The 14,527-nt window shown below is 37.0% G+C and overlaps 1 protein-coding gene across 2 annotated transcripts in view; it reads left to right on the top strand.

Annotated features, from left to right (window-relative positions):
* The window catches only part of CDC6 (cell division cycle 6), a 37,724-nt gene extending 24,711 nt beyond the window's left edge, over positions 1–13,013 (top strand). For both annotated transcript variants that reach the window (XM_039359311.1, XM_039359310.1), the window contains exons 7-12: positions 595–734; positions 1,255–1,355; positions 4,940–5,004; positions 6,498–6,739; positions 8,011–8,151; positions 9,329–13,013. In XM_039359311.1, coding sequence (XP_039215245.1) covers positions 595–734; positions 1,255–1,355; positions 4,940–5,004; positions 6,498–6,739; positions 8,011–8,151; positions 9,329–9,415 — 776 coding nt within the window. In that variant the 3' untranslated portion in view covers positions 9,416–13,013. The remainder of the gene's footprint in view (positions 1–594; positions 735–1,254; positions 1,356–4,939; positions 5,005–6,497; positions 6,740–8,010; positions 8,152–9,328) is intronic.
* Positions 13,014–14,527: the final 1,514 nt, after the last annotated feature.

Below are 14,527 nucleotides of genomic sequence, written 5' to 3'. Positions count from 1 at the left end.
ACTTGTCCATGTTGACTCTTGCTTAACTGTGCTATTATAGTTCATGCCACCTTCCTTCTCAACTACTGGAAAGGAAAGGAAAAGATATACTTAAGTTAGAAGCAGAAAAAATAGAAGATTTTCAGAGAATGTGGATCTGTGATTATATTCTGTCTCTCCCTCTGTTAGAATTGTGCATTCCCACTGATCTGCTAAGTAGAAGAATCTTTAATTAATTGCTTATCTGAAAGATATATAGCATTCTAAGGGAAATAGGAACTAACTAGGCCAGTCCTCTATGCAGCATGTAGGACCATCTATCCAAGCCTAAATTTAACAAACTTTTCATTGTGCAAAATAAAAAGCACAAAGTAGGGTGTTGAGAAAATAGGAAATACTTTCCTTCTAAATTTACTTGTGCATTTACTTAGAACCAATAAAGATGGCATTAGAAGTGAGTTGTACATAGCTCACAATAGTAGGTACCAGATAAGTACTGTAAAAGTATGGTTGCTCCAATGTTTTAAAAGAAAGATTCTTTCAATTCTTAAAGAAGCTATGGGTAGGATGGAATGTTTGTTTGTTGGATATAAACGAGATTTGTTTGTTTGGTAGGAATAGCTAATGCTTTGGATCTCACTGATCGCATCCTACCTCGCCTGCAGACCCGACCTATGTGCAGGCCACAGCTGCTAAACTTTCCCCCATACAGCAAAGATCAGCTGGCTTCTATTCTCCAGGAACGCTTGAAGAAGGTAATATCTCAGCGGCCTAATTCAAAAATTACTGTCTTGCCCCTAAACAACTTATAGAAGGAATAAGCTGCATTTATCTTTGATGCCACTTGGCGAACTGTAATTTGAATTTCTCAGCATCCTTTGCGTTGCATTAGGACAGGGGTGTCAAACTGCTGACCCCTAGACCAGACACCTCACACGGAAGCTGCGCCCACCCCATTGCCAGCAATGGCAAAACAGTCACAAACGTCACACAACGTCATGTGACATCACAGGTTTGACATGTCTGCATTAGGAGCTCCTTCAGTTTCTTTTAAGCAGAGAACAAATTAGTTAATTTGTTGGGCTAATCCCTAATGGCAAAAAGTAAGGTAGGAAGTTAAATGATTAAGGATATTAATTTGAGCAGAATGAGAGGTTCTGAACTAAATATAAGGATTGCTTTCTATACATGCCCAGATCATGTCTTTTTTCTCTCCAAAAATGTAGGACACTTACTTTTGTTAACTACCATGTTTTCTCTTCTTTATTCCTTTAGGTGTCAGGGGAGGAGGTGTTGGACAACGCTGCTATCCAGTTCTGTGCTAGAAAAGTCTCTGCCTTCTCTGGGGATGCTCGCAAAGCACTGGACATCTGCAGGTGACAAATATATAGTGAACTAAATTCCAAGCTAATTACTGGATGTGGGACGTGATTTAAAGCTTTATTGTGGTGTTTGGTCCCCCTGCCTGAGGGGGGAGAGTCAGAACCCTCCTGTCCTTGTGCATAGGGGAGGGTGGTGCCTCCTGGCTGTGCTAATGTCTGGAAATGTTTACAGCCCATTACCTATGAAGGGTGAGAGGAATTGGTCCTCCTGCAGCGATTATAGATTGGTTAATTACATTTAGATTGCAAAAGGCTCTCATTAACAGCTCTCAAGCAGACATCTTTATGGTGCTTGGAAATATTATCTTTTCCCTCACAAGAGAGTTTATCAGTTGTCTTCCATCTTCCTTGATTTCAGTTAGACATTTGTTGGATGTCCCCTTTTATGTTTGCAGAGCAAATACACCTACTTTAATATGTATGCATTTACTTATTTATTTATGTCAGTCAGTTTAGAAGTTGGTCCTAATGATTCTGGGTGGCTTAGAGTTAAAAAAAGTAAGAACTTTACAATTTTAAAAAACATAGGTGTCCTGAAGACAGGGGCTCAACCATCAACTTATCTCAAGGTCTAGGAGAAAAGCCAGGTCTTCAATAACTTTGATAATTAAATGTCGTTAGGAATTTTACAGTATAGAAACTCAGTGGAGTTTTCACATAGGCAAAGAAAAGAAGGTAGCTGCCACTTTGGGAGAATTCTAATCTAGATCTTTGCATTAGGGTTTAGATATTTACAGCATTTGAAAAGCACAGAAAGCATATTACAGTATATGTTAACCCAATAACCGAAAGCAAAAGTCACATGCAGCTTAATCCAGACTGAGAAAAGTACAGAAGCAAAGCATGTGTGCTATGATGCCATTCGAAGAGGGCCAGGAGAACAGGCTGCAGATGACTGTCTTGAGTAAGCCAAGCTGCTGGAATGTTCTGCTGTTGTTCCCTTATCTTTATAGGGAAAATGGCCTCTTGAGACCTCTAAGAGTAAGAGTCAAAATGTTAAGCCACATGATCCATATAATATATTTTGATTTCATTTCATTTAAGGAGCTCACAGAGACCTTGCTGAATTGTACAGCTTGTGTCTTGATCCTGAAAAAAATTATTCAGATATGCTAATAAATATTATATGCAAATAAATATTACTGTATGTTTCTGTTTCATATAGTTCACTATTGAGCCTGCCCCCTTTTCTTTTGCTAGCCCCTGAGCTATGCAAATCCTTTCAAACTCCATTAGATATCTACCTTTATCATCTTTGAGGGGGTTCATTAAAAGTGATTTTAATATACAAGACCTTTATAATTTAGTTTCCTGATACATCGTTTTCATGCAGAAGATTCTTGTAGGAGTTTGTATTTAACTGGATTATATTTTATTTCTCTTAGTTAAAAACTACAGCAATAAACATAAAATAATTTACACTTAGGATCTAGAGGAGGTAATGATAACTTTAATACTAACGCAAAATCAGCATTAAAAGTTAATTGGTCCTAAAGCAGTCTTTAGAAGAAGCAGAAATACAATTAAAGTTTATGTTAAACCAATACAGTGAAAGACAGTTGATGCTCATCTAGCTGACATTATGCATTTGAGTTAAGCAAATGCTTTCAGACCAATCTTGGTACCTTAAAGAATGCCATTCTAAAGCTTTACTTGTTCATTCTAGTTGAAGGAAAGATAGGCTGTTTGCTTAATTTGCTTTTTTGGAGGTTATGTTTTGTTTTGGGGTTTTGTTCTGTTATCTGCATTTTATTTGCTTTATTTAGCTGTATGACTGTGCATTGTCAGAAAAAAAATACTTAATTTTATTAAACAAATTCACCAATGAAAATTTAAACATACCTGGTTCCATTTCAAAATAGTTCTTTGTTCCAGAATTATCAACAAATGTTTGGATCTGAAACTTAAGCTTTGGTTTAGCTATGAGTAAATGTCAGCTTATACACAGAATTAATCCTGATTCCTTCTACCCATGTGGTGCCCAAATTAGACATAGGTTAGCACAGAGGGTCAAAATCTGCCTCTGGCACTGCTTCCAATATAACAAATAGAGCGTTAATCTCATTAACATGCAAGATAGTAATGAATTCCCATTAATGGGCCATGCATGTTATACTAGATCTTCTTTCATTATAGCATACTTGCACAGTTTCTCCCTTGTGACTTGAGAGCTACTTTAGAGAACTGAGGTGAAAAGGCAAGATCAAGAACTGGTATAAGTAAGAGTAACATTCACTATGAGAAGGCTAGGCTGGTACAGGTTTCTTGTACCAATAATAAATACCATAGCATTTTATTAGACTTTCAGCTGGTTGGTCAAGCCCAAAATCAATTCATGAATTAGCTAAAGTGGGTTGTGTCATGGCAATAATGGTTAAATTTCTTCTGTTGCTTTTAATTTTGTTATTATTCTTTTTAAGTGGGAACTGTAATAGGAAAGAAGAGAGGAATTATGTAGAAATACATAGATACAGAAAGGGAGTAGGTGAGAAGAAATTCTTTAAAAAGGAAGAATTGAATAGTTTGCTGTTAAGCAGCCTCTTAATGGTTGAAGATTTTCTTCAAATCACAGGATTTTAGGCAGCCCAATCAACCATTCTTGTTTAACTCACCTGCTCTTGAAGGAGGATCTCAATGTATATTACACGTCAAATGTTTGCCTAGCTTTTCACAACAAATCTAATTGGAAGCAGATTTTTATGTTTGTTTGTTTGTTTTTTTAAAGAATTCTGAATGTTAAGGACTTGGTAAGCTTCTAGAAGGTTCCTTTTAAAATCTTTACTTGGATCCCTTTGAGAGTCTATCTATGATTGCCTTATTCTGTTCTCTTCCTTTAATCTACTATTGGTGCAACTTTATTAAAAGCGGTGCACCAAAAAAAGGCACTTTGAAGAAGATATAACCATTTGAGAAAGCAATCAAGATTTATAAAGAAAGGAAAAAAAATCCCTAACATTTATAGACACTTCATAGGCATCACAATACAATGACTTGGTGTATGAAATGTCATCAGCAGGAAGCTTTCCTGTTGTGAGCTTAGTTAATTCTGCTTTTGGATCTCCGTGACTCCCTTTTTGTATTGCATTTGATAAGCTATTTGCCCATTTGTATAAAATCCCCGTTTTTAGATAATAGGAATTGAGTTTACACTTTCTCACTAAAATAAATAAATACTCCAGATAAGGGGAGATAACTTCTTGTGCTAATTGGCTTTGGAGTTGGAGTTTGTTCTTCTGAGGTTGTTTAAATCCCAGTTAAGGCTGGAGGGGTGTTAAAGTGATGGTAATGGATGCTATGATCTGATAGCAAGAACAAACAGCAGATATTTTCTCTCTGTGCCCTACACTAAGTGGGCAGCTAAAGGAATGTAAGTAATACAATTGATTGTAACTTGTCTGTTTTGCACTTAAGCTGAAACAGCTGGAAGTGATTTCTGAATCTTGGCAGAATGCTTTCATATGTGCTAGAATGGTGGTTTGGTCAACACATCAATTATGTGAGACAATCTGGAGTGGCCCATTGCTGTATTGGGGATAAAGTTTTAATACCATGATCTAAAATACTATCTTCATCTTTAGGAGGGCCGTTGAAATTGTGGAGTCAGATGTGAAGACCCAAGCTATACTTAAACAAACGCCTGCCTGTAAGTAGATTTTTCTCATTCTTTACTTTATGCAGATCATGTACTTCTATGCAATAGTACTAGGTTTCCTTAAGTGTTTTCCTGATCTAGTTTGGCACCATTTCTTCGAGAAAGAAAGTTTAAACCATGCTGGGGGAATGGAAATGTTTGTAAAGTTGGCTGACACAAATGTATTTTCTCTTCCCCCACTACAAAAACGGTCCTGTTGAAGAAACTGAACTTGTTCCCTCTCTTCTATATCTGATCCTAAATGTAAGGAACATTAGAAAAGCACGTATGAAGTAGTACTACATACATGCTTCTTCCAAACAGCTACATGCAGTCTAAAAATTTGTATCTTAAGGTTTATGAACAGTGATGGTGGTGTATAGAGGTTTGTATTGACCCGTCTTGAACTTTAGACCAATACTTTTAAAGTTTAGCAATGTTACAATATATGGATTTTAATTACCAGAATTTCCTAGCCAGCATGCAAAATCCACACATCTTAGTGTTGCTGAGGAATCCTGCCAAAACATTTGCTGTAACCATTTGGATATACAACTTGATTGAGCAGGAAAAGGATCTTGCAATTAGTGCAAATGACAGTTTGATATATAGCTACCGTTGAAAAAGGCAAGTTCCATGTTAGGATTCATTAAGAAGATAGTTGAAAGTAAAGTTGGTAATGCTTTAATATAGAACTCTACTGAGACTACTTGGAATAATGTGGTACCAGTTATCTCACTAAACCTCAAAAAAGACAACTAGAAAAGGGGACAGTTGGAAATGTTTACCTGCTAGAGCTGCTCTCAAATGAAGAAAAACAGCATCATATGCTGTTTAGCTTAGAATGAAAGAGAATAAGGGGAGATCTGCTAGAGATATATAAAATCATTCATCACGACTGGCAATTGGCTTCCTTCCTCAAGCACAGCATTGGTATTTGGGGCTTTTTCATGGATAACAAAAAGTGGAGACATTCAGGACCAATGATAATGCAGCCCTGAGTTAAACCATAGAAATCTCTGCCATTAGATCTGACATCTCTTTAGATATTTTAAAAAGGTCAAATAGATTCAAGGATAATTGGATCCTTAATATTTTCCATTGATGCATGTTTATTTACTGACTCTTGAATTAAGATACCATATCATCAATATTAACAGCTGGGAGTAATTGTGAACGTCTTGATTCCACCTGATTTAAGCAGAGTATGGCATAGACTACTGGATGAAGTATGTTTAACATGGTTCTTCATGGTTGATCAAAATCAAACACTGCATGTTTGACTAATGCATGATCTGAAACCACACGATGCAACAATGCTGGTAAAATTAAGCAGGTCTAGATCTTTAGTGAGACAGCGTCTGGGAATCCCAAATATGTCTTGCTGAATTTTTTCAAATGAGATAGAAACTAATCAAAATGCATATATGTGTCATTTGTACATGGGTTAAGTTGCAGTTTTTACGTATGAATAATGGATTTTCCATCTTGTACTTTCTGACCAGCTGATTCCAGTCCTGTGTCCTCAATCAAATCTCATTCCAAACCAGCTGCAGACTCTGCAGTGCCCAAACAAGTGGGCCTGCGTCATGTCTCCCAAGTGATCTCTGATGTATATGGTGATCGGATGGCAACTGGTAACAGTTACGGTGATGCTTCTTCCTTCCCACTACAACAAAAGATTTTAGTCTGTTCTCTGTTGCTCTTAGCCAAGCAACAGAATATCAAAGAAGTTAACCTAGGAAAGGTGAGTGTATTGATCCTTCATTGCTACTCTCCTATAGTACTTTTATTTAGTGCTGCTTCATTCTGCTTCACCCGGATCTCATGAGGAATGAATGTGAAAGAATCTTAATATTGGCTAATGTAATATCTTTATGCAAAATTTGCATTCTGAAAGTTCTAGAATAAAGTGATATCAAAAGATTTCTGCTCTCTGCCTCTTCGTATCCTGTACCTTTTTTTTTAAAAGATTTTGAGAATAAATAATAATTCTCTGTTTACTTAGGAAATAATGTCTCCAATCCTCCCTGGTCTGAATGAAAGATAATTGCATAAAATATAGGACTATGTGTAATACAACTAGTCCTTGACCTATGAACACAAATTAGGACTAGAATTTATGTTGCTAAGCAGGGCAGTTGTTAAATGAATCAAGCCTGATTTTACAATCTTCTTTGCCATTATTGTTAAGCAAATCACTGCAATTGTTAAGTAAATCATGCAGTCATTAAGCAAATCCATTTTGTCTCATTGACTTTGCTTGTTGGAGGCTGGCAGGGAAGGTTGCAATCACAATCATGATCTCGGGGTGCTGCAACTGTTACAAACACATGCCAGTTGCCAAGCACCTGGATTTTGGTCACATGACATTGCAAATGCTGTAATAGTTTTAAGTGTGAGGACCAATTGTAAGTCATTGGCAATGTAACTTTGAACAAATGATTGTAAGTTAAGCACTACCTCTATAGTACATGAGTTATATATAAATTACCTACTATTCCCATTCTATTACCTTCTCATGGCATTTGAAAAGTGGAGGAGGGAATAGTTTGTTCTATACAATAGTTCCTAATTTTTGTAGCAGAACAATATAGTTGCCTGTATTCCAAATTCCTCCAAAATTATAAGTGCTTTTATTCCATAGGAACAAATGCTGAAACTAATTGGGGCAATTATTTGTTCACTGTTTCTAGTAAAATTATACTTAAGTGGGATTTAGTGTAAACTGAATTTTTTGCAATATATCTTATTATGGATTTCTAAATCTCTTTCCATGGCCACTCTTTTCTTTAAAAAGTAAAATTATAGTAACTATACCAAATATAGAACTATGTTAGCAAGTGCTTTGGCTGGGCACTTTGGGTTATGATTATGAAGAACATATTTTAGTTAAAAGCTACAATAATGGAACAAAATGAAGCTAGGATGAGTGAGCCTTGTTGTATCTACTAATCTCTCTGTGTTATTGTATTCAATAATAATAACTGGAACTTATTAAACCTTCCTTATTTCTAGCTGCATGAAGCTTACAGCAGAATTTGTCAGAAACAGAAAGTAGGACCTGTTGGCCAATCGGAATGCCTCTCACTCTCAGCTCTTTTGGAATCAAGGGGCATTGTAGGACTCAAAAAGGCTAAAGAAGCACGGCTGTCTAAGGTATTTCTCCGTATTGGCTGGGAGAGTAGTTTAATCACATGCTCTTCGTTGGCTGAAAGATCTAAGATTAATGTACAAATTTTCCATTCTCTATTGCTTTTTAGAGAAAACCCTTTGAGTGGTTGGCTTTTACTCTATTATAATAATGATGATAACAGGGAGTGATAAAAATTGGCCAGTGATTCTTGTTTTGGCTTTCCTAGGAAAATGTACTATTTAGAGTTTTTTAGTGCCTGAAAGGTCTCTGCTGCACCTGGGAATTTTTTTTCTTTAGATGCAGCCATCTTAAATGTCTTTGCTATATGAACAGGTGTATCAGCCCTCCTTTCTTATGTTTCTGTGAGACTTCCTCAGGGTACAACTTTTTTTTTGTTCATATCTGTTCTTTGCAGAACTGCAGAAACAATAAACAAAGAGGAAACAGAGTTCAATTACTTTTTCACCAGAGCAGTTGGAACTGCACGTGTAACATCAATCATTCTTGCCTATATTGGAAGAGCTGCCCGAAGTTTAGACATATCACAATGTATTTGATTGGTTGTCATATTTGTGCTCTGTCCTTCTTGAAATTTGCCTATTTTTCCAAAGCTTAGTACTTTCTGGAATGTAAATTAAATACTCTATAATGAGGAAGCTAAAGTGTAACATTGTGGTGATTAATTAATTCATGCTAATGCTTGGAATTCTGCTATGAGAGATAATTCTGATTTGAAATGTTGTGGATTTTGAACAATAGAGAAGTTGCACAACTAAAAAAACTGGTTAATAATCCATCTTCCTCCACTTCTTGTTTCTGCTTGTACTCATCTAAATTTTTGCAATTAGAGAAAAGGGGAATGCAGATATTTGAGGCATTTGGGTAGAATCTTTTCATTCTATCCGTCTTTTTTCAGTGTTAACTCTATGGGAACTGGCAGTGGAAATTATATGGCAGATTGTTGATTCTTGTAACAATTATAATATTTCTGTTCTTGAAAAGTGGTTGGAAATCAGCATATGCTGGAAGTTGGATGCTTCAGTGACAACTTGATAGCAGAACTTTTTCTTCTATGTAGATTAAAGGGAAAGTTAGAAATTGCCAATGCCTAAAGTTTAATCTTGATATTGTACACATGGGCAATCATGGATACTCAGCTATGTCCAAGTAACAGATTCATGTTTGTTTTTCTTCCACCAGGTCTTTCTGAAAATAGAAGAGAAGGATGTGGAACATGCTCTCAAAGATGGAATCTTGGTTGGAAGCATTTTGGCTGGGGGACTTTAAAACTGTTGCTTTGCTCACTTGTACAACCCTTTGCCTCATACATCTTTTAGCTTTAGGAACAGACTTCATCGAGACATACAGAGAGGTGCAATCTTCGGAATATTTGGACCATTGGCTTTATTATTTTTAAACAATGTCAGTGTTAAAAAAAATTGCCCTATTTTCAAGGATTTTAAAACTTTTTACCCTTTGATAATGCATCACTCTTTCTTCCCATTTGGAGATTTATTCTTGAATACCAGAAATATTTTCCCCTCTTTCCCAGCCGCAGTGCAATCAACCTTTTCTCTGCTGTCCCTTCCATCTACACATATGGAACTGCCAGTGTGATATTTGCTTCCTTGATTAGCAGCAGAGATGAAAAGGAATGAAAGATGTCAGTAAGAGAGTCCATTTGCAGACACAGCCATTAATGTAGCAATAGAAAATAATGCAGTAGCTTCAGTTCTTTTGAAGTTGGGCTGTTTCAATGAAGTAAATGTCATCCATACTGAGGCTTAGCCTCTTCAGAGCTGCAAAGGGGCTTAGCTATACACACAGAAGCACACACAACCCTGAGGGCTCTTGAACATCTTAACATTTCTGAACTATGGCTACAATCTTAGCAGTAAAACTAGTTTTAGACCTGGAGCAAAGAATCAATTTTATTTCTGGGCCATTTCTTTTTGAAAAGCTGAATTAATTAAATAGCTTAATGATCGTGTATTAATCTAAATTTTTTACTAAGCACAGTGTGGATTTCTGAATTGGAATCCATTTGTTTGCATGCATATATGTGAATGACCAGGATTGGTTTGTTTTAACTGAAAAGCCATTTATTTTTACATATCAGTGCCTTTCTCCACTGATTAACTTAGAATTGTTCTGATGTATTGAAATATGTGTAACCAGATGTTTTTAACAGTTGCAATTATTTGCTATTGCTTTAATTTATAGATTAAAATAGTCAATCTTGCAATTTTGAAGTTTAGGATATATGCTTAGTTCAATCATTTACATTGTTTAGTTATTTTCATTAGAATTGGAGTTGTGTTATAGCTTTCTGGTTTGGTGGGGATGTATACATATCCCATTAATTGTGGGCTTGTCTATGCTCAGTTTTAAATATACTTGGAATTTGTATATCTAATGCATACTAGCTTGTTCCAAATTATGCATACGTTAGCATCTATCACTATTCTCTTGGACTTTGGAAGAGTACCTACTACATTGGAACATGCAATTCTGTAACTAATATGTGGTTAAATTTAAGCCAAAATTGTAGTATTATTAAAGAGCTGGGGGCTTTCAGTTTAATTTGTGTTCTCCCCTAAATTTTTATACTCCCTAATTTTCATAAAGCTGCTCAAGTGGCCACAGCAAGAGATATATTACATGCATTTTTTGATATTTATATTTTATAGCCTCCTTGTTCAGTTATGTTAGAATGGGATGACTTGATCCATCTGCATCCCTGATGGCTGACTCCTGTAAACCACAATGGCATCACATGTTAAAAATCCATCACAGTGTTAAGAGAAACCAGCTTAGCCCCATAAAACAAAGGGAGATTTTGTGGTTGTCTCTCCTGGTCACTAACTGTGAGTGGTTAACCATTGCAATATATCCAATAGAAAAATGCTGAAGCCTAACATAAAATAAAAGGTTAACTTATAAGATTCTCAAGTTCTAATTGACAAACTATTGTCTATAGGATTTGGAGAACCAAGATTAATCTTTGGACTTCTAAGGCTATCAAAGCACACTGCGTATATAAGCCAGCTTTCAAAGAGTTAATGGCCTAGAGCAGCCACAGCTAATAGAAAGCAGACTTTAGAAAGAATTGGGAGCAGATGGGCAGCTGGATTTTAAATCATATTTTTCTTCCTGTTAGGACCTTGAAAGTGATACAGTACTCATTACAGCATATGTGCCTATTTTCTTCATTCATTGCATGCATGCACATGTTAGTCTATACCTAAAAAAAATACTTCCTACCTCCTTCCAGTAGGTGTTCCAGTCTTATACACTGGTAGCATTATTTTGTGCATTGCAAAGGTTATTTATCCATTTGTGCATTTGTTTGGAGACAGCAGTTCTTAAATCATCCTTCTCATTTGGTCTGATTTTTAATATAAGAATCAGCTCTCAAGTTGATGGGTGTTTTAATTTGAGTTGTTGGGAGCTCTGCAACATGATTGCATTTAAAAATGAAAAGCTCAAAGCGATTGGGAATTTGGTAACTGCTGAGAAAGAAAAAGACAAATGGACTTTGCTACTGAGGTGGCTGTTTCTGATGTTTTAAAACAAAAGCTTTTTTGCTGAAAGAAACACATTCTGCTAAAGCAGGGGTTCCCAGCCAGAGGTGCGAGATGATATTCCAGGAGGTGCGAAAACGTGGGTTTTCAAAATTATAGTGTATATGCATAATTTGTTGCCATTATTTCAAACTTTTGTAAGGGGTGCGAGAATATATCAGAAGTGTTCTAGGGGTGCAGGGTATAGAAAATGTTGGGAACCACTGTGCTAAAGAGTCGATCTGAACTAGTGGTTAAGGCTTTGGCAGGTTGAGAGACTTGCTCCAAAAATTAGTAGAATAGTGGTTTTGGAGAGCCTTGATATCTTGCAAGGCTTAAAAAACCATTTTTTATTAATACCCAACTCAAAAACACAGCCCTACCCTCCAAATATTGTATCCTGCATTGCATTTGCTCTGACGGTCATAAAGGGAATATGAGATCCTATGTGGTCCTGAGCTGCATATTTGCTTTCTTCGATTTGTTGTAAGCCTCTGTCTTTTAATTTGAGGTTAGCTGTCTCAAAACAGTGTACTGTAGAATACAGGCTTCTGAGTTTGCTGACATGTCATCAGCAAAGGTGGTAAATAAAGGGAAGCAAAAATGGAGCGGGGGAATCTGTTCAACTCATATCTGAGTTTAGTTTCAGTCTGCTGGAATTTGGAAGGGGCCTTCTAGGCCCTACGGGGTACAGAGGGTTATTAAGGTTACACACTGATTCCCGAACGTTACTGAAATTAAGGAATAAACAAAACAACGGATGAGTCCCCATTTCTTAAATAAGAAGTCTCACAATTATTTTTACCTTTAAGAAAAATACCCATTGGCTCTTCTTGGTTAAACTTCATTGTTCCTTAATCTGTATCGGTCTTCAAATTCACTGTGAGATCTGTACAACAGGCTAGATTTGGGTGCAAGACTTTCACATTTTCTCTTGGAAACTTTCCTGCTGTTGGATCCCTTGTGAGATGCAGAAGATTCTTTACCTATCAGAGAAACATATTTCCTGAAATACCAGTGGAAAATACTTTCTTGCCAGAGCCACTAATCTTTTCAGGAACATATGGTTCAAACATTGAGCTAAACCATTCCCATGGTGATTTGGTAAGTATGGAAGATGTTGGTAAATTATTGTAACAATAATTCTTAACACTGCTTGCATAATGAGCAGCAAAATATTGGGATGGAACAATGATGTTTTAATTACATGGTTAGCTAAACCTGCTGAAATTCTTTGACAAAATGGTATATGTTATAAAGGTATATTCCATTAATTGTATAGTATGATTTACAAATAAAATTTTATACAAGTATTTTCCAAATCTGAGTCTTATCTCCTACTTTAGAATATATGTGAGGATAAAGGGAAAAGCTTCTGGCATGAACATTGCATCCCAAAGAAAATAAAATTTTCAAAACTACTTTGCTCACAGGCAAAGGAGTTGTTGAAGGAAGTTGTACAGTACTGTAATTATGTAATGGGTAACGATTCTAGACCGTTTTTGCTTTAAATCCATCCTAAGGATCACCTTCGACATGGCTGAAATCCAAGAGGCCCTATGTTTACACTTCTATAATTTTTCTTTTCTGATGGAGGTAATATATAATACTTCAGCATGACCTATAAAGTGTGTGATTAACCTGCAGGAGCGTTTCATTGATGGGCAAGAGCCTTTCCAAGCAAAAAATGCGAGTCCTGCTTGCTTGGGAAATAGGTCGCAGGACGGTTTTCATCAGCTTTCCTTATTGATTTCCAACGCCAATTTGTGGCAGCAAACTTTGTACTCTCCTCCCGCCGCATCCCTCTTTTCTCCCAAGTGACCTTTGCTATGGAAAGAAAGTTCCAAAACAAACCCAGAGCAGGGTCATTACCTGCTTTGAGGCCGCTGTGGGAAGCCAAGACTGGGGTGGAAGGGTATTAGGACCCAGTGGCAGCGGGATTGCGCTTGCCGTTTAGCAGACAGTCCATACCCTGAGCGAGACGGGGAATCCTGTTTTCCACCAAGAAGGGCTTCCCCGAGGATCTGAAGAGTCCCGGCAGCCCCAACCTTTACAAGGTAAGCAGCCTATCATCTCTCTTTCTCTCTCCTTACCGCAAACCATACTTAAATACAAGCATTTATACTGGGTAGAAAGAGAATGCCTTCTCGTTTTTCCTTTAATAAGACCCTCCCCCCGCAACCCGTCTGATTTTCGCTTCCTCTCCATTAAGGGATTTCCAACTAGCAAATGGTCGTGCCGACGTAAGCGTCGCTGCCCACCAGAAAGTTGTGCGTGGGAAGAGGATAGTTGGATTTGGGGTTCCACGGCTTCTGTAATAGTCGTAAAATCTCCTCCCTTCAAGTCAGCTGTAAGATTCTTAGCTCTCCCCATTTATCAGGGAATGTCAGCCCAGAAGTGGCTTGCAAAGTTGGGGCGGGCTTCACATACCGTCGGATCAACTTTACTTGAATTCCTTTCCCCCCTCTCTTCGATTTCTTCCAGTAGCTGATGCGGAAGCCAAAAAAAATTAATAATAATAAATGCTGGGGATAGGTTAGCATGGCTGAACCTAATGGGTTCAGGCAGCAGAGGTCAGAGTTTAATCAAGAACAACTTGGGACCAGCAACTCTAAGCTGAATCTCAATACTGTAATGGGATAATTGTATAAATGTCTCTTCTATATTCTTTGAGGAACAGCAGGCTTCGTATTTGTTTTTTAAATAACTTAAAGTGATTAGTTCCATTTTATGGATGCAGTAATTCAAGTCAAGGCAACACGTGGAGTAGATTGCATGTGGCTGAGTATGCTCACCCAGGTTTTTTAGACTCATGGAACTCAGGAAGCATTTCTGA

The sequence above is a fragment of the Crotalus tigris genome, unplaced genomic scaffold (genome assembly GCF_016545835.1).
Source record: "Crotalus tigris isolate CLP2741 ecotype Arizona unplaced genomic scaffold, ASM1654583v1 scf7180000019068.10715455, whole genome shotgun sequence".
Classification (NCBI taxonomy): Eukaryota; Metazoa; Chordata; class Lepidosauria; order Squamata; family Viperidae; genus Crotalus; species Crotalus tigris.
Note: the sequence above shows the minus strand (reverse complement) of the source record. Positions and strands in the feature narration are given on the sequence as shown.